This window comes from Saccostrea echinata, unplaced genomic scaffold (genome assembly GCF_033153115.1).
Source record: "Saccostrea echinata isolate AGI-Se365-2 ecotype Australia unplaced genomic scaffold, CSIRO_AGI_Sech_v1 ptg000022l, whole genome shotgun sequence".
NCBI classification, from domain to species: domain Eukaryota; kingdom Metazoa; phylum Mollusca; class Bivalvia; order Ostreida; family Ostreidae; genus Saccostrea; species Saccostrea echinata.
The window spans coordinates 13,733,957-13,757,605 of record NW_026889771.1 but is presented as its reverse complement, the minus strand read 5'-3'; the positions used below and the strand labels follow the sequence as shown (position 1 = coordinate 13,757,605).

Here is a 23,649-nt window from a genome sequence, read left to right as displayed (position 1 = left end):
TCATGGATTTCTTCATACCTTGAAAACAAGGTTAATTAAACCCCCTCAAAATTAGTGATTTCACAGTACATGTTAAAAAATGTATTTTTAAAGTTTACACAGTGCTCCAGTTTTCTTCTCCCAGAAGCAATCTCCTTTTTGTCACTTGTTATTTGAATTTGTTCGACCCTTGGGTAATTGGTTAGATTCACTGTTGGTGATTTTGCTTCATTCTGGTAATGATGTTATTAGGAAGGCAATTCTTTTGGGTACTCGGAGTTGAAATTTATGTGTATAATTATGATACAAAATGTACTAGTAAAAGATAAAAAAAATAATGGTTAGCCTAACAGAATTCTTTTTTTATAAATCTGATTCTAGAAGCATCAGTGGTAACCAAGCAAGGGAATAATGATCATTTAATGCTTCAAAACAATATGCCTTAAAAAATTACTATGTCTTTATTTTACTGTATATTAGCTGGGAAAAAAGAAGTAGAAACTCGCAGTTGACATGGTTGTTAGAACTGCATGCATAGATAGGATTATATTGGTAACATTTTCCTTCCCACCAGATTTGGTTTCTTTGATGTCTAAAAGTCTGGGTGTTCCACTAAATAGCATCTGTCTCAATTACAGTATTATCAGTATAGTCATGTTTTCAAAGTTTCAGTCAATCCAGCCTTTCTTTTAACATTTCTGTTACAGATCATAAATGATCATGACAGGAAACAAAATCATTCATGTCTTGTATTCCAAGAAATTATAGGACTCTGGAAGGGTAAATTGACATATGTTTAGGAAAATTGAGTCTTTTTTTCTGAAGAGTATTTATCTTTTTTCTCATTTATTCTAGACCTATGTGTCACCATTTCATTTCCACTGGTAGAGGTTATTGGCTTAATTATCCAAGATGACCCACAATTCAGAATGGCTTCTAGATTTTTCAATAGTACAGAAAACTAAGATCAACTGCAATAGGTGCAGTAACAAATATTGGTGTTTCTGGTTCTACTATTGAGTAAAGACTGTATACACACAAATATAAGTGATTTTTTTTGGGGGGGGGGTTGGGGGGGGGGGGTTGGGGGTTGACCTCTAAGTTTCTTGTGCAGTGGCATTACAATCATGCAGCAAGCAAATGCACTGCTAGACTATTTAAACAGGTTGAACAGTAGAGTAGTGTAACAGATTTGTATCTACAGGAAGCAGGGATCTGTTGAAATGATGAAAAATCCAGAAAAATGAGATAGAAATCTGCAAACATAGTGATGACTTAAACTTTGTGCTGCACAGGTTGAATAGAGTTTCAAATTTGACTGACCTGGTCTGTGAATTATTCCACCCTTTGTAGATGAAGCTTATGGAACAAAACTCAAGCTATATATAGTTCAGAATGACTTCCACCCCCTTTCAAAAATAAATAAATAAATAAATAAAAGAGGGAAAGAAAGAACATATTAAATATTCCAAATTTTAGCCACTATTTATTGTTATTTTAAATCCCTTTGAAATTATTTGATTTTACTTTGGTTTTACTTTATGTCTCTATTGTACATGAAATTCAGAAATACTGCTTTGTCAACGTATTTAGGTTTTAATGATCCATATATATAACCTGAGGGGGAAATTTTCTTCCTGTCAAATTAAAACAGCTAATTAACATGAAATCTGCATAAAATGTCATTTCTTGGCATGAACGTGTAATATGGGTCATATTTTGTACTTGTTTCAAGGTTATTTTTGGCAGAAAATTTATTCCGGTATACTTTCCATTTTGAGTAATAAAAACGTTGATATAAAATGTTAAGAATGGTAGATCATTTGAATCTCTCTATATATCACATTTTTTGTCACTTGAGGAAGTTTTTATGAAGTACTTTACTATGTTGATATAAATAACAAGGATGTTATACTCACTTGGATTTCAAGTTGCAATTTTACTAAATGTACCATAGAATATGGCTGAATCTACACAATGTTAAAAACTTACTGACTCAGTCTAACAGTGGAGGAAAAACTATGCAGAAACTCAGAGAAGCAGCTAGGCTACACTTAAGATTTCCTCATTTCAAGAACAAATAATGATTTATAAGCAGTAATATAGAAACACTATTTGTGAAGATTACATACTTGCTGGCACAGTAATTTATTGTAGTCACCACAAATTCCGGAGATAGTGACAATTCAATTGTTAGGTATCACTGATTTTCTGTGTGTATGGTCAGAATTTAGAGACTAGACGCTCTGACATCGATTCCCAAAGGAAAGTGATGTATTTTCAAGTAATTAAGCACATCCTTTGAAGGACATGGGAGAGGATACTGTTAAAAAACAATGAACATCATTATCATGGAAATGATATTTGATATTTAATATTGATTGTCAAGGCAATTTTCAGTAGTTTTGATTGATAAAGGAAAAGCAATCAGATTTGGAGGCCATTATGGAAAATATTTATGGTATATGCTGTTGAGCATAGAACATTGTACTGGAAGAATCTATACACCAAGTGAACAATATGCTGATGGTTGGATTAAAAAAAGAATATCTGTGTATAGTCAACTGTAAAGAACCCTGAGTTGAATAGATTAGTGAATCAAGCTATTGTCTCAGCCGGTGGAATCAATAGCAAAAATTATTATCCAGGGAAATTTACGTTTTCCTGCCTGTGTATCAGAAAACAGTGTTCCGCTATCTGAGCATGCTCATGCTGGAGCAACTCTCTCCTTGGGGAGATTTTTTTCCTCCTGTTAAGATTTAATTCAAATGTAAAACGTGGGCTTTGCACCTGCGCAGTGAATGCAATTGGACTCTCGGGTTGACAAATTTGTGTCAAAGCAATGTTCAAATGATTTTTAATGGCCGTTTGTTTCGTTAAATCGTGATCAGGTACTGATGAATCATGTTAAAAACTGGTAAAGCTTCTGTTATTGAATAAAATTATTCCTGAAAAATGTGTATAAATAATCTGGATAATTTTTTTAAAATCTTCAAGGTCAAAATCCAAATCTCAATCATTAGGTCAAAGATCAAAGTTTTTCAAATGACCTTGGATTCTTGTACACAGAATAGATGGCCATATTTAAAATGGTATGTAGTTATCACCCTAATCAAATCAGAACAATCTGTTTAATAGAAATGAAGGGGACCCATGCATGAACATTAAAGGATAATGCTTGTACCATAAAAGACTGTTATCGACAGGGGCAATCATGTAATTGTTCTGATCAGAGGCATATGTATTTGAGATTTCTGCTGATACCGCATCAATTGAATCAGTTACAGAATAAATCAATACAACTTTTACTCCAAAGCATCAGAATCTAAACATGTTTGTTAAAACATCAAAGACCATTCTAAGTACAAGTCTACAATATACCATGGTACATAGAAAAAAACAAGTGCTCATTTACCATAATTGTTATCAGAAATGTTTACAAATCACATAAGGGATTAACGTCTGAACATTGTATGCAAATGCATCTGAAATCGATGATCACAGATTTTTTTTATCGCTTTTATTTTTTTTTTCCTATCATATTCAAATAGGTTATACTAATGTGTGAGTGTCAGGAGTAAAATTTGGTATTTGGCACTCTTCACTATGATATTTCTCTGTGGGGGTTTGATAAATATCATGCTTTTATGTTAGGATGAAAAGAGACAAGATACATTTTTTTTTACCCACAGAGTATTGATTCCTCATTTGACAATTGGAGACTGGAGACAAGTCATCAAATTCCATAACATATTGGTTGTAAATGAACAAAAATCGGTGTTAAATTGCCTCACGGTGCCAAGTCAGGGTTGGAGTATGCATGGCTTAATTGATCATGCAAAGAAAGCCCGGTAATGCTCCGTAACAATCTATATAATCACCAGTTAACATTGTATACAAATAAAACTTGCTTTCCCTTTTTTTTTTTTGATAAATAAGGTGTGTAGGCCCTATATGCCTGCTTATTTGGCCTGATGTAAATGTTTTAAGAGCCTGGGGTGTGTTTACTAGTGGGCGATTAGATGTGGTGTGTCTTCTTTTTCTGTTAAAGCAGCTCTGATGTCTCTTTTCTTGTCAAGTACACTTGAGAGCCATTTCTCATCCACAAGGAATTGTTAATTGCCTTCTCTGCAATAGAAGAACAGACCTTTTACAACCTGTTTTACGATAAGCACAAAAATAGTAAGGTAATTTACAAACTGCTGGTTACATTTGCTCCCTTTGTGTGATGCTGTACTTAGCGGATTTTATTTCAAAACAAGATTTTGTGGATAAATATGTTATGCATACCAGGACTTCACAGACATTATCTTATATCAAATTTCTTTTAACTATTTGCAGTTTCTGAATGCAGTAAAGTCATACAGTAAAAGGTGTTAAAGCAAACACAGTTATAATGTATTCATGCTTACAGTGAAGTGATTTTCATTACCAGTAGAGTAAAAATGTATTAGGCCTAGATAAATAAATTGTGTGTTTCCGGTTCCCTGACCGACCCTAAATATATGAGCCGACCCTAGAAAATTTGTCCGCAGATATCTTTCCAGGAGTTAGCTATTCCAGTTTCACTATTAGAAATCCTAATCTCTATCACTTCCGTGTTTCAGAAAATGCATATCCTATGCACATTGATCAGAAATGTTTTGACAGTGATTTCCCAGGGGAAAATTGGTAGTGTGCTTGCCAATAAAATATTAAAATAAAATAAAATGTTTTCCCTACATACCTTACCCTATTTTTTCTCAGGTTGGAATAGGAAACACACTATTTATTTATTTTTGCCTTATGAACTTTCCAGATATAACAAATTACATTTATAACTAGTAATCAAAATTGTTGGCACTTTGCTATAAGCATGTTTTACTATATAATGATATGCAAAACAACCTGTTTTGCAATTGCTTATGGTACCTTGCATTTTGATGATGCATGGGAATATGTGCCAGATTTGTCAAATTTTCCTCTGTTCTAAGGTTCATTAACCCTTTTATAAGAAAGATAACTTTCACTGGGATAAAAGACTAGTGTTCTTTATAAAATTGTCAAGTTCAGATCCATTACAAGGTATGCTGAAATTTTTTGCCTTTAGATTATAAATTAGATTTCTGTTGGAAAATCAATATCTTGAAAGCTAATTATTATATAAGTGAACAGATTTATAATGAATTCTTAAGACACTTGGCATAACTTGAATGTAATAGATGTAAATATTGAGCTATTAATCATTCCAGTTGTTATTTTCACACTGTGAAAATAATATATCTGTTAAAATATTAAGGCCAAAAGGAATTCATGTACTAAAAAGTTCTTGACAGTAGCTTCAAGCCTGAGTTTATATTTACTGCTGGCTAATGGAGTAGCATAAAATGATATTAGAAATGATGTAGGAAGTCTATAATGGTCAAATGATGGACACACATTCACTTATATGATAGGACGAGAGGCTGAAAATCCAAGAAATGGCAGACTGACAGGCCAGAATCAAAGTTGTAACTCAGAATCAGCATAACAGGTTTCAAGAGACAGTGGAATATGGCTAATCATTGATGCCAGTCACAGTTCATAATGCTCTATCTTATGATTGATGGGGTATTATCACCAGTTTAGAAAGGCTTAGTCCTCCCAGCATTTGCATGTTAAGTGTCGTCTGCTCATCATCTCCATCTTTAGCTTGCCTGACTGTTAAACATTCATTTTGTGGTAGAATATTATCTCTTGACATTTATAATACTACATGGCTTCACTTTTACCTCTCAGTTGATAAAACAATAGATGTACATAGGTATGGAGATTGAAAGCTAATATGAAGGAATAATGCAATTGTGTATGGTCATATACTTGTGCCACAAACATTCAAAAGTATGATACAGCAGTCATAATTAGTCATCATTGTCTCTTTGAAATTGTAGAACTTTGTTTTCAGTAAAGGGTGGGGTTGTGATTGCAGTGTGTTCTCTTTAATATGCTAGTGAAACAGTGAAACAGATGCAGGCTTCATAAATGTCATCCTTGGATAGTAGATTGATTAGGATGTGTGATGGGTCATGTGTCAGTCTGACTTTCATTTGTTTAGGAAACATCCACTCTTAAGTATTACATATAAGGAAAGACAGCTGCTTCACATCTATCAAAAAAAAAAAGTCGGTAAAAACTGATATTTTTTTTTTTCAGATCTTGCCTGTATATCTTTAATTATGACCTTGACATTTTGTTTTAAATCACATATTTCAAATTTTTTTTTACAGTAAACTTCTACCAGTAGATATAATGTATAATTTATGTACATGTGTTACAGCTATGATCAGAAATCAGGTTGGCCTTGAAGGTTAGACACAAAATACCATGATGTAGCCTAATAGTCCTTTGTTGGTCACACTAAAGCATATATGGTTGGAACTAAATGTTGGTATTATATTAGATGTTACTTTTGATCTATTTCATCAAACCTATTGGTTTTGATATTGATATTGATGTTTGTGGGCAGGCACTTATGTCCGTAAATGAGGGCAATATATCAAGATATTGTCAATAATATGCATGGCTTTTGTAATGTGATATTTGCCTTTCTTATCAAATAAATATTTAAATTCTGATTTTGCTGAAGGAGCTTCATTTTGCAGTTTTTGATATTTGCTCTCTGTCATAACTGTTGGCATAAACAAAACGGGCATCAAGAAAGCACATGAAAATTTCATTATGTTGCATAATGTACAAAGTTATTTTAAATTTGTGCATATGAATATAGAATATAGGGCATGCTGTATCAATGTTGGAATTATCAAGTTATAGATTCAAAAAACAAAGATTTTGGTTGTTCCAAGGGAAAAAGGTCCATTTTAACCCAGTTTGACTGTAAAGGTTTTTGATAGTACATTTGTGTGATGAAATCTCTCATCATTTCATATAAATCATTGCTGTCCTAGACTTATGATGATTAGGAAAAATTGATAACAGTGTTTCATTTTTTTCTTATTGCCATATAAAAAGACACAGGTTAGGGACAGCTAGAAATTGTACCAATTCAGTTGCATAGTTAGAAGTCTAAATTAAATTAAGCCATGTAACTGGATAAAGAATGACATGATTCTGTGTGATAACCATATATTGTAAATGACTTCCGTCACTGTCATTTACAGAATTACTAATTCTAGCATCTATGTGTGATGAAAGGGTATATTTTGAGGCCTTGATTGATTTTTGTGTCGCTCTGCATAGACATGCATTATTGGATTAAAGTATCTTGTCATTTGGCAAAATACTTGATGGTATCATATTTTTCACTTTTTTTCTTTAAAATAAGGGCTAGGCATATCCTGAGGGTAGGGTAAACTGTAGCATGAAAATGGGTTATTTGCAAACAAGATTGGAAATAATAGTGTGTCATAAGCTGATCATCTGATTATCAATATCATATCATTAAGTGTTTTCAATTATCTTACCTAGAATGATGTGTACGACCTCTTTTGCTAAATAGGATGTCTGCATACTGCTGAGACATAGTTATTTTTTCTATACAATACATGGCATTCCTGAGGGAGCACTGTCAGCTATATAATTGATACCAACTGGAACAGAGTAACTAGAGCAGCACAGAATAAAGCAAAGATTGTGACCAAAAATAAAAAAAAAATGATGGTGTAATCTAGAGCAACATATAAGTGCTGAAGTGATAGATTATAATAATAGTTGAATGAGTTCACGTATAGTTGCAGGTTGTGGTTTTGAATAAGGTTTATTGTACACTACATAAGCAAGGAATTCACATGTTCTCTGTGAGCAGTAGCTTTGATGCACTTCAAAACACAGTATGCTGTAATTGAGCAGAGGATCCATTTACTAACACAATTATCTAGTCACTCATTCATAGTAAAAACCTTTTTTCAAATTTACATGGATTTACATGAATACCATTACAATATTTGAATTTGATCTCACTGTTTCTGCCTAGGTGCTATTTTCATTTAACAGACGCAAAGAATTGAACAGTATGCCTGCATTGATGATGGCATTTATAAGCCATAGTTTTTTTTAATTTTTTTTTTTCTCTCATGTTTCTGTTTAACACCAAATAAGTTGGAAATCTAATTCCCCTGTGTTACCTGCCAACACTCAATAGCCTATTCCTGTATCAATAAATTACTCTGGATTGTTAAATATTAATACCCTGGTGGTATAACTCAATAAAATTGGGGAAATGAAATCCTATTTTCTTCATTTAGCAAAAAATGAAGCTATTTTATGTTTTTCCCCTAATTGAAACATGACTGTTAGAATCAATGAGATTGAATGATATAGAAAATTGAGTGCTGTTCTAGAAGTGTCTGAAATTTGCAAGCTGTGTTAGTTTAATTAATTTATCAGTATAGTGTATATCTCAACATCTATAACCTATTTTTCCTCCTTTTTCTCTCGATCATTCTGCCATTTCCTTCCTTCTTTCTTAAGACGAGTGAAAGGTTAAATGTTTTTCTTGGGGGTGTTTTAAGAGTTATCTGTGTTTTTGCAAAGCAACTTCTGAAGATGGCAAAGCCTGATCAGGAAGGGTTTGCAGGGTTATCTTCCTGACTATTTGTTTGGGTTTTGTATTATGTTCAACAGATTAGCAGTACAGAAGTCTCCTTTACATTGTAATCAGTGTTAATCATTTTCTCATTGTTATTGCTAAATGATGTAAGCATGAACCAAGGGATTTTGAAAGGTACAAGAATGCATGCTTCCTTTAGGTTTGGTTTTGAGGAATTCAGAAACTTTAAGATGCTGGAAACTAATAATTTCAGGAATAAGAATTACTGAAACTTGAGGAAAGGAAGACATGTTGAAAGGAAAATTTATAATAAATGCTTCTTTGTTTTATTGTTTTTGTGATCATAGTTTGTGTACAGAATGTTTTCTATTTAAACATACAATGTATTTCATCTCAAAAATCATATGTTACATGAAACTTTGTTCACAACATTCGAATGTCATTCAGGAATGAAGAAAGGAATGTAGTATATTGATGGAATTATGACATCCCCCCCCCCCCCCTCAACAATTTTACAATGAAGGTGATAAAGGATTGAGCATTGCAGCCCATGGGCCTCTTGTCACACATTCAAATGTGTCTGATGTATTGTAATATAGATGACTTATGTCTTAAACTCACTCTTTTAATCAATGGACAATGGATATATAGAACATGCATGGGAATTGGAAAAAAAATCACACCTTTCTCACATTGAGCTGTATAGTTAAGTTCAGTAAATACCTTGAGAGGATGAAGATTTGGTTCCTAATCATGAGATGATGACAGCAGTATTGATTGTACACTAGTCTGTTTGTTTTGTTTCGTAGTGTTGCATCCAGATCATATTCAAACAATATCTGACATCAATCATTGATTGATTGCTGTCGGCATTCCTCTGTTTTTTGTGGACATTAAAATCACTATAAAACATAACTTAAACAATAACATGTTGAAATTCATGCTGTTAGCTTTTTACAGAACCTTAAACCTATGTACATTTTCACATCTAATAATAGAAAGAAAATTTGGAGTATTTGGAAGAAAAGTATGAAAGAAGTGCAGAGTAATTTCCAGACAACTCAGATTTTAAAACATTAACTAGCTGTCACATCGTGGAAGGTGTCATGGGAATAAAAATGTGAAAGAAAAAAATTCTTCATAGCCTTCTATGACGTCATTAGTCATATAAAGCACATTGAAACTTCACAAGAAGAGACATGCTAATCTCCTATCATCTTTCGGTCAATGTATAATGAGTCTTTGGCAGGTAGCTGAAAAGTACACATTTTCTTTGTCTCTCATTTTGAAAAATCAAAGTGCTAAAAGAGCAGTATCTTCAAGCCAGTAGCTGGGATTAGCAGATTTATATAGAAAAAAAGGATGATAGAGTTTTACAGCATGTGGTGTCTGTTACTTTAATTAGCTCCTCCCACATGAAAGGTAACAATATTGCTGCAGAATGCTTATCTTGTGGGAAATTCTGGGTAAAAAAAGAAGTTTAGCCGCTGCATGGTGCTGATCCATCAGAACGAAGTTAGACTGATGATAAAAAAAAAAACCCACTTTGTCCATGAGTAATGGTTGTCAAAAATATCTGTAAATATATTTTATTTGCAAAACAATTCAATGGAAGATCTAGGTGATTTTGTTTTTCTAATTATGGATGACATTGGTTAGGAAGTTTGGATTAAAGATAAAGGGTGAAATCTTGATGAAATGCTTCATAAATAGTTAACAAGACATGAAACAGGTTGTTTTGTGAGGTTGCATGTTTGTGATGTAAACATGAAGACAAAAAGATAATACTTCAAGTTATGTCATTTATATCTCATTGGCATATCTTGCGATCTCCATGAAATAAAGGATGCTAGCACTTTGTACCCATTGTAAAATTGTATAACTGTGTGATTGTTAGCCCATTTATTTTTGCATCTGCTTGGTTTTGGTAAATGTCTGGAACACTTTTCCAGAATTCATAGCATAGATCAGTCTGGTATTGCTGCATGTTCATCATTTATCAAAATAACACATAGTTGTAGATCTTGGATCCGGTGATCTCTTTGTATAGAAACAGAAGAATAACATATTTAATACCCATAACAGTCCCATTGCCTGATAAAGATCCATTGCAAACCATTATTGACTATCATTTTATCATTAACCATTCATAATGCATAAATCATCCTTTAAAGTATTCAGAAGTCAAGTAATTAAGCCTGTTATTTTCTCCCAGTTTAGGTTAGAGTTGCAGCTTTGGCATCAAGACTATTTCCCAAGACAGCTATATTAGGGCAGTCAAGGCAGAAATCCTTGATACTTTATCAAACCAGACACACAAGAAATCCTACTTGTACTTTGTTGGTTTATTATGCTTTTTTAATGGCAGGATATATTCTATATCATTAACACACCCTTAAAAAACAAACAAACACACACAAAACAAGACAAATTGAAACTTAAAAAAGAAAGAAAAAAAAGAAACAATTGATCATCATCCAGAAGTCATATTATAATGTACCTATAGCTGTTACTCTTTCATTCTTCTGTATAGAATTTTTTGCTAATTTCTTGTCTTAAGTACCATGTAAAGGTATTTGTGCCTCTTGGATTGCAGCCTTGCTTTGGTCCAGGCTGATTGATAACCTTGATTGATTGTGGAGCTGGATGAGAAGAAGTTATTTTCCTCCCATCACAATTTATCTTGTGATTACAGCTGTAATTGAGTGAATTATGCCCCTGTCTTAAAAAAAACAATGATACAGAACAGACATTTTCTGACTCAGTCCAGGGTACTGTAGACATACTCTTTTCGAAGGGTCATAATTCTGTGGAATCACAATTTCTGTACGGTACGATCCGCAGGTAGAAAACTATGCAGATTTTTATGCCCCGCCATGAATATGGCCGGGGCATATAGTGTTTGTCATGTCCGTCTTCCGTCCTTCTGTCCTTCCGTCTGTCCTTCCGTCACACTTTGCGTTTAGCTCTGTTCAAAGCTCAGTTTCAAAGAAACTATCCAAGATATTTTTATCAAACTTCATATGCTGATAGATATTGATGAGGGCTATGCAACTGCATCAACATTTTTTTACCTTGACCTTTCCTTTGACCTTGACCTCACTTTTCTTAAATTAGTGTTTAGCTCAGTTTTAAAGATACCATTCAAGATAGTGTAATGAAACTTCATATGTTGATACCTACTGATGTAAGCTATTCAACTGCATCAACATTTTTTGACCTTGACCTTTCTTTTGACCTTGACCTCACTTTTCTTAAATTAGTGTTTAGCTCAGTTTTAAAGATACCATTCAAGAAAGTGTAATCAAACTTCATATGTTGATACATACTGATGTAAGCTATTCAACTGCATCAACATTTTTTGACCTTGACCTTACTTTTGACCTTGACCTCACTTTTCTTAAATTAGTGTTTAGCTCAGTTTTAAAGATACCATTCAAGATAGTGTAATCAAACTTCATATGTTGATACATACTGATGTATGCTATTCAATTGCATCAACATTTTTTTGACCTTGACCTTTCTTTTGACCTTGACCTCACTTTCCTTAAATTAGTGTTAAGCTCAGTTTTAATGAAACCATTCAAGATATTTTTAACAAATTTCATATCCTGATACATACTGATGTAACCTTTTCAACTGCATCAACATTTTTTGACCTTGACCTTTCCTCTGACCTTGACCTCACTTTTCTTAAATTAGTGTCAAACTTCATATGCTGATACATACCGATAAGAGCTATTCAACTGCATCAATATATTTTGACCTTGACCTTTTCTTTGACCTTGACCTCACTTTTCTTAAATTAGTGTTTAGCTCATTTTTAAAGAAACCATTCATAATATTTTCATCAAACTTCATATGCTTATACATACTGATGTAACCTTTTCAACTGCATCAACATTTTTTGACCTTGACCTTTCCTCTGACCTTGACCTCACTTTTCTTAAATTAGTTTCAAACTTCATATGCTGATACATACCGATGAGAGCTATTCAACTGCATCAATGTTTTTTTACCTTTACCTTTCCTTTGACCTTGACCTCACTTTTCTCAATTTGTGTTAAAATGTTGCATTACTAATATACCCTCGGCGGGGCATTCATGTCCTATGGACATATTTCTAGTCTAAATAGCTACTGTCAGGGATATTCCTTAAATTTACTATATGCTGGGACAAATTTCTGCGGAAAATTTGTGACTGTGTATTTTATTAAGCATAAATTAATACCACACAGAAAAAAGTACTTCTACAATTTTTTTTATGATAATGGTAGATATTCCTTGTTAAACAAAACAAAGCATAACAGTGGTTATTTTGATTGATTTTCCTTGTCGATCTGGTTGCTGGATCTGGTTGCTGGACATTTGCAAGGGAAGCTTTCTTTGTGGAATGATGATCAAAATATCAGCAGAGCATTGTTCAGAAGCTACCTGGAGTATTGAAATGAATGTAGTATATAATATAATGTTTCAGTAGGTCTGAAGTATGATACATGTATTGTGATTGCATAATTTTCTTTTAAAGTTCAGACATCATTTGTGTTTTAAAGATACAGTTTATTTTAAGTTATTAGGTTCTCATCTGTGATTTGATAAGCTCATCGGTAGTTGTTGAAGGAAATGAAACATACCAAAGCCATGATCCAGACTCTTGCACTCAAAAGACCAGCTTCTCTCATATCATAACTTAATAATCTACAATATTGAGCCAATTTCTCTTTGAGTAAACATTAGTCTTAGTTTGCTTAATTATAGAGGAATGTGTTTGAAATCTCATTCTGATTCCTAAAAGCACAACATTTGAATTTATTGTTTAGTTTTTAATGTTAATTGTAATTGTTGCCATTTGTATACCAGGTAATCTCTGAATGACTGAAAATATTGTAAAAAGTATCATAAAATGTAATTTGACATTGTTTTTATCTTGCAGGCCACAAACTTGCATAAATTTAAAACACACACATATGGAAGCCCTACATTTTGTGACCATTGTGGGTCACTTCTCTATGGACTTATACACCAAGGACTCAAGTGTGATGGTAAGTTCACGAGTTAAAGTATACTGAAACACAAAAGAAACGCAACATCCTATTTCAGGGGAAAATATTATATATTGAATATAATTTTGTATCTAAAAAGTTAGGACATCTTCAACTTTGTAAATATCGGTAATTTAACGGTTGAATGATTTTTTATACCATTACCGGAAGTTAAGTTCGAGTCCGCTTAACAAAAATAAAAAATTGTATGTATAACAAAACATTTGGCAATAATATGGGGTTTTAAGGGGTTGTATCTGTTAATCATAAGTAATGCAGCAATATTCCGAAAAATAAATTCTACTTTCTTTTCCGTAATCGATGCCAAGGCTTCCTGAAAATGACTTAAGTACACATTTCCATTGCTCTAGCTGGAAAATCTCAAAATAAAGGTGATGGAGAGTTGCAGATGCAAATATGCACAACATCACGGCTCAGCAGACTCTTACGTATCATTAGCAAGAATGACAGTCCTTGGGCCGGAAGTCCAAGGGTTACTACATTGCGATAGACTAGAGAAAATTTGACCTCAACATCTGAAAAACAGGCATTTAAAAATGGCAAAGGATATTTCTTTCGCTCAGGTCTCAAGATTGATGAGCCTATTGCATTGTAGAAATCAAGCTGTAATTGTTGTGCATGACAGTCTTGCGCGCTGCAATTGAATGGCCGGGGTGGGGGGTGTTTTAACAGTCATGTGTTACTTTCTAAAGTTAAAAGATAATCATTTAACATTTTTATGAAATCTCTGATGTTTTAAATTGAGTTTTACCTTAGTGTATTCATTTTTAAAAATCATTAGATAAAAAATTCAAATATTTGTACTGCTTGTTGTGTTTCTTTTGCATTTCAGTATATATATTTTATAGTGTGGATCTTCAAATTGTAACTTGGGTTTTGCAACCAGAGCACATATTGTATGTGATCCCCTATGGTCAAATTTGTATTCAATGATAAGTTTGGGTAATGTAAAATTGATAAATTATGGAATATATTTTAAACATGTGAATTTGAAATAAAACTGAGGAAAATTGCTCTGCATGAACAGTATTTCACATGTTCATTGGTCAGGTTAGCGAAAAATCATTAGTTTGGTCATACATTCTTATAAATACTTCCGTATGGGAAAATTTTTGAAGAGCACTTCATTTTTGGACTCTCCATGGATTATGGAATTTGCACCAATCCACTTATACTTAAGTTGTCATCCTTGTCTTGAACTCTGGTTAGAAATTTAATGTATACTGTCTGGATGTTTTAAATTTGTAGTATTGCATTTGTCTACCACTAGTTTGGTAGGAACAGAAAAAGGATATTGATCAAATTGCTCATTTTAAAGAAGAAAAGTCAGACTGCCGAAATTACAGTTGATATTTTGTTGAGATTTTGATTATGAAAAAATTGATGGATCAAGAATTTTATGGTCAAACTTAATTCACCTAACATTTTTGTAGTATGGAGATACTCATTGAAGAAGCAAGCATTTACCAAACATGCAAATAGAAATTCAAAAAAAAAAAAAAAGACACCTCTGATAGCTTTTAACATTTTAATCAATGTCAGATAGTTTAATTTATGTTGCAGCTGCAGTAGATCCATGAAGTGAGAGATGTGGAGCATAAGGCTCCTGTTAATCTTTCCGAAGATTTAGACATTAACTTTAGCTTTAAAGATTGAGGTTCTAACAAGCTTTCTAATGGGTTCTTCCTTTGGGATTTCTTTGTAGTACAATATACTTCTATCATTGCAGTTACTACAACTGTATAATATTTCTCTGTCCAAATTGGCAGGATCTGTAAATAATTCAATTCATTTCATTTATCAAATTTATTTTATTTATTTCCAACCATGATGTTTCATCTATTCTGAGATCCATTTTAAAAGTTGTTGACATCTTTGGTGGGGGAGGGAGGAGAGATCAATTTCAAATTGCAGCATTTGGATTCTGTGATCAAAGGAGTTTCCAAAATGTAGTACATGCAGGTGTTGTCTTCAACATATAATTTAAAAGTGATTGCCAGAGATGTAAGGATTGAAAGAAGTTATTTAAGATCCTTTAAATTATTTGCACAAATGTTGAATTTCATGTGTTTCTTTTGAATATGTTATTATACCTCACACTAAGGGTTCTTGGTAAAAATCTTCAAGCAAAGCTATTTTTTTATTAGCTCACCTGAGCTGAAATGAGCTTTCATGATCAAAGTATGTCTACTTACCATCCATCCATCTGTCTAACTGTCTGTTAATTTTTCACATTTTCATTTTCTTCTCCAGAACCATTTGACCAATTTCAACCAAACCAAACTTGCCTCAAAGCATCCTTGGGCAAAGGAGATTCAAATTTATTCAAATGAAGGTCCACACCCTTTTTAGGTCACCTGAGTCACTCAGGTGACCTATTGCTATCTGTTTTCGTCCGTCGTCGTCCGTCGTGCGACGTGCGTCGGTCGTAAACTTTTGAACATTTTTAGCTTCTTCTCTTGAACCACTGAACCAATTTCAACCAATTTTGGCATATAGCATCAACGGATGAAGGGGTACAAAAATTGTGAATTTCATGGTCCCTGCCCCCGTGGGGCCTGAGGGGTGGGGCTAAAACCATCAAAATTAGTGCTATCTTTAAAAATCTTCTTCTTTCCTCCTGGACATCAAGCAGTCAAACTGTTGGCATGATTGTAATGAGCATTGAGCCCTCTACCAAAATTGTGAAATTCATGGCCCCAGGGTCAGGGGTTCAGGAGTTAGGGTGGGGCTCTAATAGTCATATAGTGAAAATGCATAAATTCTTTAAAAATCTTCTTCTCTCCCATTGTATGTAAATCAGATATAGTAGGTGTATGGCTATGATAATCAAGGGTGCCTCTTCCAAAATTATGAAATTTGTGGCCCCAGGGTGAGGGGTTCTGCAGGAAGGGGGGGGCTCTATTGATTATATAGTAAAAGTGCTTTATTTCTTTGAAAATCTTCTTCTCTGCTCCTAGGTAACAGATAACCCAAGTATATAGTTATGATGAGCAAGGGTGCCTCTTCCATAATTGTGAATATCATGGCCCCTGGGTCAAGGGTTTCTGTTGTCAGGGCAGGGCTCTATTGATTGTTACTATTGAAAATGCATTAATTATTTAAAAATCTTCTTTTCTCCCCAGTATATGAAGCAGGGCTCTATTGATTATATAGTGAAAATGCATTATATCTTTGAAAATCTTCTTCTCTGCTCATGAGTATTAAATAAATTAACTAAGTACATTGTTATGATGAGCATAGCTTATTCTTCCAAAATTGTGAATTTTATGGCCCCTGGGTCAGGGGTTCTGGCTTTAGGGTGGGGCTCTATTGATTATATAGTGAAAATGCATTAAATCTTTGAAAATCTTCTCCTCTGCTCCTGGGTATGAAATAAAGTAACTTAGTACATAGTTATAGTGAGTATGGCTGTCTTTTCCAAAATTGTGAATTTCATGGCCCCTGGGTCAGGGGTTCTGGTGTTAGGGCGGGGCTCTATTGATTATATAGTGAAAATGCATTTTATCTTTCAAAATCACCTTCTCTGCTCATGGGTATGAAATAAAGTAACTTAGTACATTGTTATGATGAGCATGGCTGCCTCGTCCAAAATTGTGAATTTCATGGCCCCTGGGTCAGGGGTTCTGGTGAAGGGGGGGGGGACTCTATTGATTATATAGTGAAATTCATAATTTCCTTTAAAATATTTTTTTCTACTCCTGGTTATAAAGCAAAGAAACAAGTGTATAGTTATGATGAGCAAGGATGCTTTTACAAAATTTTTAAAACTTGTGGTCCCAGGGGTTCTGTTGTTTCTCTGGGGGGGGGGGGGGGGGGGCTCTATTGATAATATAGTGAAAATGTGTGAATTCTTTGAAAATCTTCAACTAATTGCATAGTTATGATGATGAGGGTACCTCTTCCAAATTTATAAATTTTCAACATCTGGACCATTTAGTCAAGTGTTCTGGTCCTGGCCAGGGCTCTATTAATTTGTATTCTATTGAGTGAAGTTATTCCCCTTTGCCATTCACTTTTGATAATTAATCACTGTAGATAATGTATTTGAAAGGTTAATAGAATAAGAGAATTATGCAAGAACATTTATTGTATAATATAAGAAGTACTTTCATAGTTTTAATAATCAGGTAGACTTGGAAATAATAGATAAATAAAAATGAAACAAAAATAACTTATCTTCTTAAATGTTCTTCAAAGGCCAAGTGAGGCCAATGTGAGGGGTTATAATGTAGACATTTTGTTAAAAGTCTGCATGGTAATAGTGATAAAGGGGGGGGGGGGGGGCAGATAGAAAGATACTAGACCAATTATTTTGTTGATCTTAATCATACTAATTTTCTTGCTATTGGGTAACAATTAAAGCTTCATTTATCAGTTTATGGATCCTCTAAATTGTTTTACTCAGGTGACCGTTAAGGCCCTTGGGCCTCTTGTTCAAGAAAGATAAAAAAGAACTAGTGAAAATTTAATAGCATCTTTCAAAAATCTTCTAAAGGACCACTGGGCCAGGGAAGTTGACACTTATGTGTAACCTTTATTATATAGTGTAGAAATCATGATCCCAAGGGGTAGGGTGGGGTCACAATAGGCAATCAAGTTTTACATATGAATATACAGGAAAAGATCTTTAAAAATCTTCTTCTCAAAAAACACAGGGCCAGTAGGTTTAAACTTATGTGAAATCTTCATTACATAGTGTAGATTCAAGGATCAAACTTTTACAAAGGAATATATTGGGAAAACATTTATAAAAAATTTATTTTCAAGAACAGCATATGCATGATTAGTCATATAGATATGGAAGCATCCTCAGGTAGTGTAGATTGAAGGGTTTTTTTTTCAAATCATGACCCTCGGGTGTAGGGGCCACAATAGGCATGCAATCAAAGTTTTACATAGGAATTTATGGGGAAAAAATTTGAAAAACAGGAGGGCCATAATGACTCTGGTGAGCATTGTGGCCCATGGGTGTCATATGTAGTTTTAAAAAAAAAGTTGAGAAAAAATGGGCATCTAGATCTGTTAAATAAATCTTGCACAACTGAAGCAAGTGTAAGAATTTCTTATGTTGTAGAGTGGAAGGTTACAAAAGTGATCTTGGTAGATAATAATGGTAAATTACATTTCTGACACTCTTTGCTATGAGTATTGTCATCTGTGACTCTAGGTGTGTGTTTTTAAGTTCCATATGCAGTGGAGCCTCATTTATCCAGAACGCTTTAATTCCCTTCAAAATATTCTGGATCATTAAATGTTAAATAAATTCACTCATATAATTATAGAATGTTATTTCTTGAGTTTGACTTAGCTCACCTGAAGTGAAAGCTCAAGTGAGCTTTTCTGATCACCACTTGTCCAGCATCCATCCGTTAACTTTTTATATTTTTGACTTCTTTTCAAGAACTACAGGGCCAATTTTAACAAGAGTTGGCACAAAGCATCCTTGGCTTTAGGGGATTCTAAATTGTTCAAATGAAGAGCTAAGGATCATCCAAGGGAAGAAATCAAGAAAAGGAAAAAAATTGGTGGGGTCTTTAAAAAATCTTCTCATGAACCTCTGTTCCAGAAATGGTGAAATTTATGTGAAAGGTTCTTCGGTAGTGTAGATTCTAAATTATTCAAATCATGAGTGATTTTCGAGAACCACTGGACTAGAATGTTGTTTGTTCTCACTGCATTTCTTGTCATTTTTTCTCCATTCCCCATTTGCTAAAAAAAGTACCATGCAACTTTACATACAAACAATAGGGGGGTGGGGGGGGGGGGGTAATAATGTTTTCTAATTAATAGAGTAGTGCAATTAAACAAGTCAGAAAAGTGAGAGTCTGGTGTACATATCAAAAAACACCTTATAATTAAAATAGCAGCAAGTCATTGTTTACAGGACACAGGTAATCATGTTTTAAAAACTGACACTTAGGCCAGCAATTAACACCCAGCTTAGGGAAGTTGACCAGAGTCAACAAAGCAATTAAAATTACCATCTGGATAAGTGAACCAAAATATAATGTAAAACTAATGGGTGGCAAAAAAAACTTTCACATCTGGAACAGAGAAATCCAAATGAACGATTAAAAATGATGTGGAAAAATTCTATTCCCAAGAAAATGTTTGGAAGCTGAAGCATCTGGATATCTGAGGGTCCACTATAAGTTTAAATCTTTATGATACAGGGTTTTCTTATTTTTATGGTACCCAATTAGCACACAGTCCAATCAGGTTTACCTTGAGTCAAGGTCATGATTATAAAAAAGGAAATTTGACTTCAGGCTCTGTTGTCTGATAATAACTCCTGTTGAACTCTTGTGTACTCTAAGGTTTAAAGAGTCTAGAAATTGAAGTTCATGATCACATTGCATGACCATCCATATGCAACTCTAGAGATACAAAAGCAGATAAGAATCAGTAATATCTTGCAATACCCTGACACATTTTTATGACACCAGGATTTTATGGAGACGTACATTTACATTTAAAGATGTTTTTTTATGCATTTTCAAAAATTATACTCTTATATGGCAATCCCATGAAAATTCAATTAAAGGACAATCTATCAGTTAAATCTTTCATCATTGAAAGCAAATGTTCAAGTTTCCATTGTTTGGGAATCCAAATTCTAGTATTGATACATTAAATCTTTTATTGAGTGTGATATCAAGAGGTCTTGGTATTTATTGACAAAAATTCAAAGTATCTCTTGTTGGTTAATTGATATTGGAAATAAAACACCAGTTCTGCTCTAGAAGACTCATTATCTATCCAGTCTCCTTCTGAATAATTGACAAGTAATTAAAGATATTTGCGTTAAAACAGGAAATGCTGGTGTTAATGACAAATCAATTACATTAATTTTGCAATAGGTATTCTGCATTCAGCATCATTATCTGCTTGGATGCTTCATTAATCATTTAGCTCTTATCAATAGCTCGGTGCTTTTTTAAAAGTGTTTCCAAAGCTGTTAAATCAATGTCATATTGTCATCATTAGTGTCAATAGGTTCCAAAAGGATACCTATCATCCCGTTGAATTTCAGTGGTTGTCATCCCTTGATGGGGATTAGTACAACAGATGGCTGTGTTGTACATTTTAGTGTAAAAACATACGAATTTGCTGTGGTTTGGAATTTGCTGTGTCTTGGGGGTAGATTACTGTATAATATCTTACTGAAGGATATACATTCTTAAATGAATATGATACATCCATTACTTATTCCTATTTGATTAAATTTTATTATAAATTATTTCTCTTTGGGTTTTGCAGTCATCGATCATGTGAAATGTAGCATTGTAAAGTTGCATGAAACGTAGGGCACTGCCTGTAGAGTGTTAACAAAAGTTTTTGATTTAAAAAGAGTTGCATGTATTTTCACCCCATATTATTTTTGCCCTGTCACACTTGCAAACAATTTTGCCCTGTTTTAAATTTGCCCAGATACAGTACTGTTGAATATTGATATCTTCTTTGAATTTGCCCATGCAGTCTTAAATTTGCCCACTCAATATGTGAAGGCGAAAGGGGGAAAAATAAATCGAAGTTGAAAATTTTCCTGAATACAGTATTCTTTGAAATCTGTAGCTCAATGGGAGAAGAACAGACATTGATAGCTTTTAATATGTTATGTTATAAATCATATCAATCATATTAGATAATTAGGTCAGCCTCATTACAGATTTGTCCAAATGACCTAGAAAACCTAGTGCATTCAGCTTCATGTGTCCATTACCTCAGTACATAGACTGATGGATTTCCTTTGCTTTAGTGCAGCTGTTCCAGTGAAAAATAGCTAATAAAGATTCTTAGACTGAAAATAGACCATAATCATCTATTTCCCTTGGTTGCTAATATGATTTAGACATATTAGATGGTTCACAGAGACAAAGGCAGACACAGTAAAGTGCTATTTTCACCAAGTGTTTATGGGACTAATTGTTAATTAGTCTTCTACTGGAGATGCCATTCATTTGCAAGTAAATGTCTCTTCATTCATAAAATGATAGGTCTGTGTATTGTGAGTAAATTGTTTCATATTTGCAAGAACATAGAATGAAGATATTATCTAAGCAAATATTATGTGAGGAAGATGGTATAAAGAAGAGTTCACTAGAGAGTAACTATATATGTATGAGGATCTTTAGATCACCTGAGTCACTCCAATGACCTGTTGCTATCTGTTTTTGTCTGTCAGTGTGTATTGTGAGGAAATTTTGAACATATTCAGCTTCTTCAGCTTCAGCTTCTTTTCAAGAACCATTGAACCAATTTCAACCAGTTTTTGGTAAGTGAGCATCTATGGGTCAAGGTGAACTAAAATTCTGAATTTTATAGTCCCTGCCTCTCTTGGGCATGAGGGACAGGGCTCAAACCATTAAATTTAATGCAATCTTCAAAAATCTTCTTTACTCAGCCTTTATACAAAGCAGGCAAACTGTTGATTTGATTACAATAAGCCATGAGCCCTTTACCAAAATAGTGAAATTCATGGTCCCTGGGTCAAGGGTGGGGCTTAGTTAGTCATATATAGAAATGAATTTTTTGTTATAAAAATCATCTTTACTCTTGGACATCTAGCATTCAAACTATTTGCAAGGAAATAATGAGTACTCAACCTTTTACCAAAATTGTGATTCATGTATTCATGGCCTCTAGGTCCATGGTTCAGGTCTTGGAGTGGTGCTTAATTGGTCATACATTGAAAATACATCTTTGAAATTCTTCACATTTCTACTCATAGGCATAATTTTCCATGATTTTGATAAATATTTTGCCCTCTGTCAAAATTGTAAAATTCAAAAACAATGTGTAACCAATAAAAGTGTTTGAATTGATGTAAACACATTTATGCAACAAAAACACTTATTATTGCACTGAATTTTCAGATGATGTCATGCATATGTGTTGAATAAAAAAAATTGTTCTTTTTATACAGCATGTGACATGAATGTACACAAGAAATGTGAGAAGAATGTTCCAAAACTTTGTGGTATAGATCACACAGAGAGGAGAGGCCGTATAAAGCTCAAAATTACCACAACTACCACCAAGCTAGTTATACAAAGTAAGTAAAATATAATAAAAGTCAAAATTACCATTTCTACCACCAAGCTAGTTACTTGAAGTAAGTCTTCAAACTAATAAAGCTCAAAAATTATAATAACTACCACCAAGGTAGTTAACAAAATAAATCATAACTAATTAAGCTCAGAATTACCACAATTACCACCAAGCTAGCTATACAAAGTAAGCCAAATTTAATAAATTCAGATTATTATAACTACCACCAAGCTGTTATATAAAGTAAGTCAAAACTAATAAAGCTCAAAATTTCCGTAACTACCACCAAGGTAGTTAACAAAATGTCAAAATTAATAGAGCTCAAAATTACCACAATTACCACCAAGCTAGCTATACAAAGTAAGTCAAATTTAATAAATTCAAATTATCACAACTATCACCAAGCTAGTTATACAAAGTAAGTAAAAACTATTAAAGCTCAAAATTACCACCACTACCACCAAGCTAGTGAAAGCCAATCAAGAAAGTCAATCAAAACTTATAAAGCTCAAAATTACCACAACTACTACCAAGCTAGTTATATAAAGTAAGTCAAAACTAATCAAGCTTAAATTCCCACAACTACCATCAAACTAGATATATAAAAGTAAGTCAAAACTAATAAATCTCAAAATTACCACATTTATCACAAAGCTAGTTAAACAAAGTAAGTCAAATTTGATGAAGCTTAAAATTACCACCAAGGTAGTTGCACAAAATAAGTCAAAACTAATAAAAACTTCAAAATTACAATAACTACCACCAAGCTAGTGATTCAAAAAAGTTAGTCAAAACTATTAAAGCAGGCTATACATAGTCAAAAACTAATAAAGCTCAAAATTACGACAAATTTTATCAAGCAAGTTATACTCAGTCAAAACTAATAAAGCTCAAAATTACCACAACTACTACCAAGTTAGTTATATAAAAGTAAGTCAAAACTAATAAAGCTCAAAGTTATTAAAACTACCACCAAGCTAGTTACATAAAATAAGTCCTGACAGCTAACTTGAGCACATTTACCATAAG

At 33.3% G+C, this 23,649-nt stretch overlaps 2 protein-coding genes across 3 annotated transcripts in view; one reads left to right on the top strand and one right to left on the bottom strand.

Moving 5' to 3' along the window:
* LOC133190462 (spindle assembly abnormal protein 6 homolog) overlaps positions 1-23,649 on the bottom strand; it is a 281,161-nt gene that overhangs the window by 208,611 nt on the left and 48,901 nt on the right. The gene's annotated exons all lie outside the window — the stretch shown is intronic.
* LOC133190463 (calcium-dependent protein kinase C-like) overlaps positions 1-23,649 on the top strand; it is a 55,143-nt gene that overhangs the window by 8,117 nt on the left and 23,377 nt on the right. For both annotated transcript variants that reach the window (XM_061326118.1, XM_061326117.1), the window contains exons 4-5: positions 13,437-13,545; positions 22,496-22,624. In XM_061326118.1, the coding sequence (XP_061182102.1) occupies positions 13,437-13,545; positions 22,496-22,624 (238 nt within the window). The remainder of the gene's footprint in view (positions 1-13,436; positions 13,546-22,495; positions 22,625-23,649) is intronic.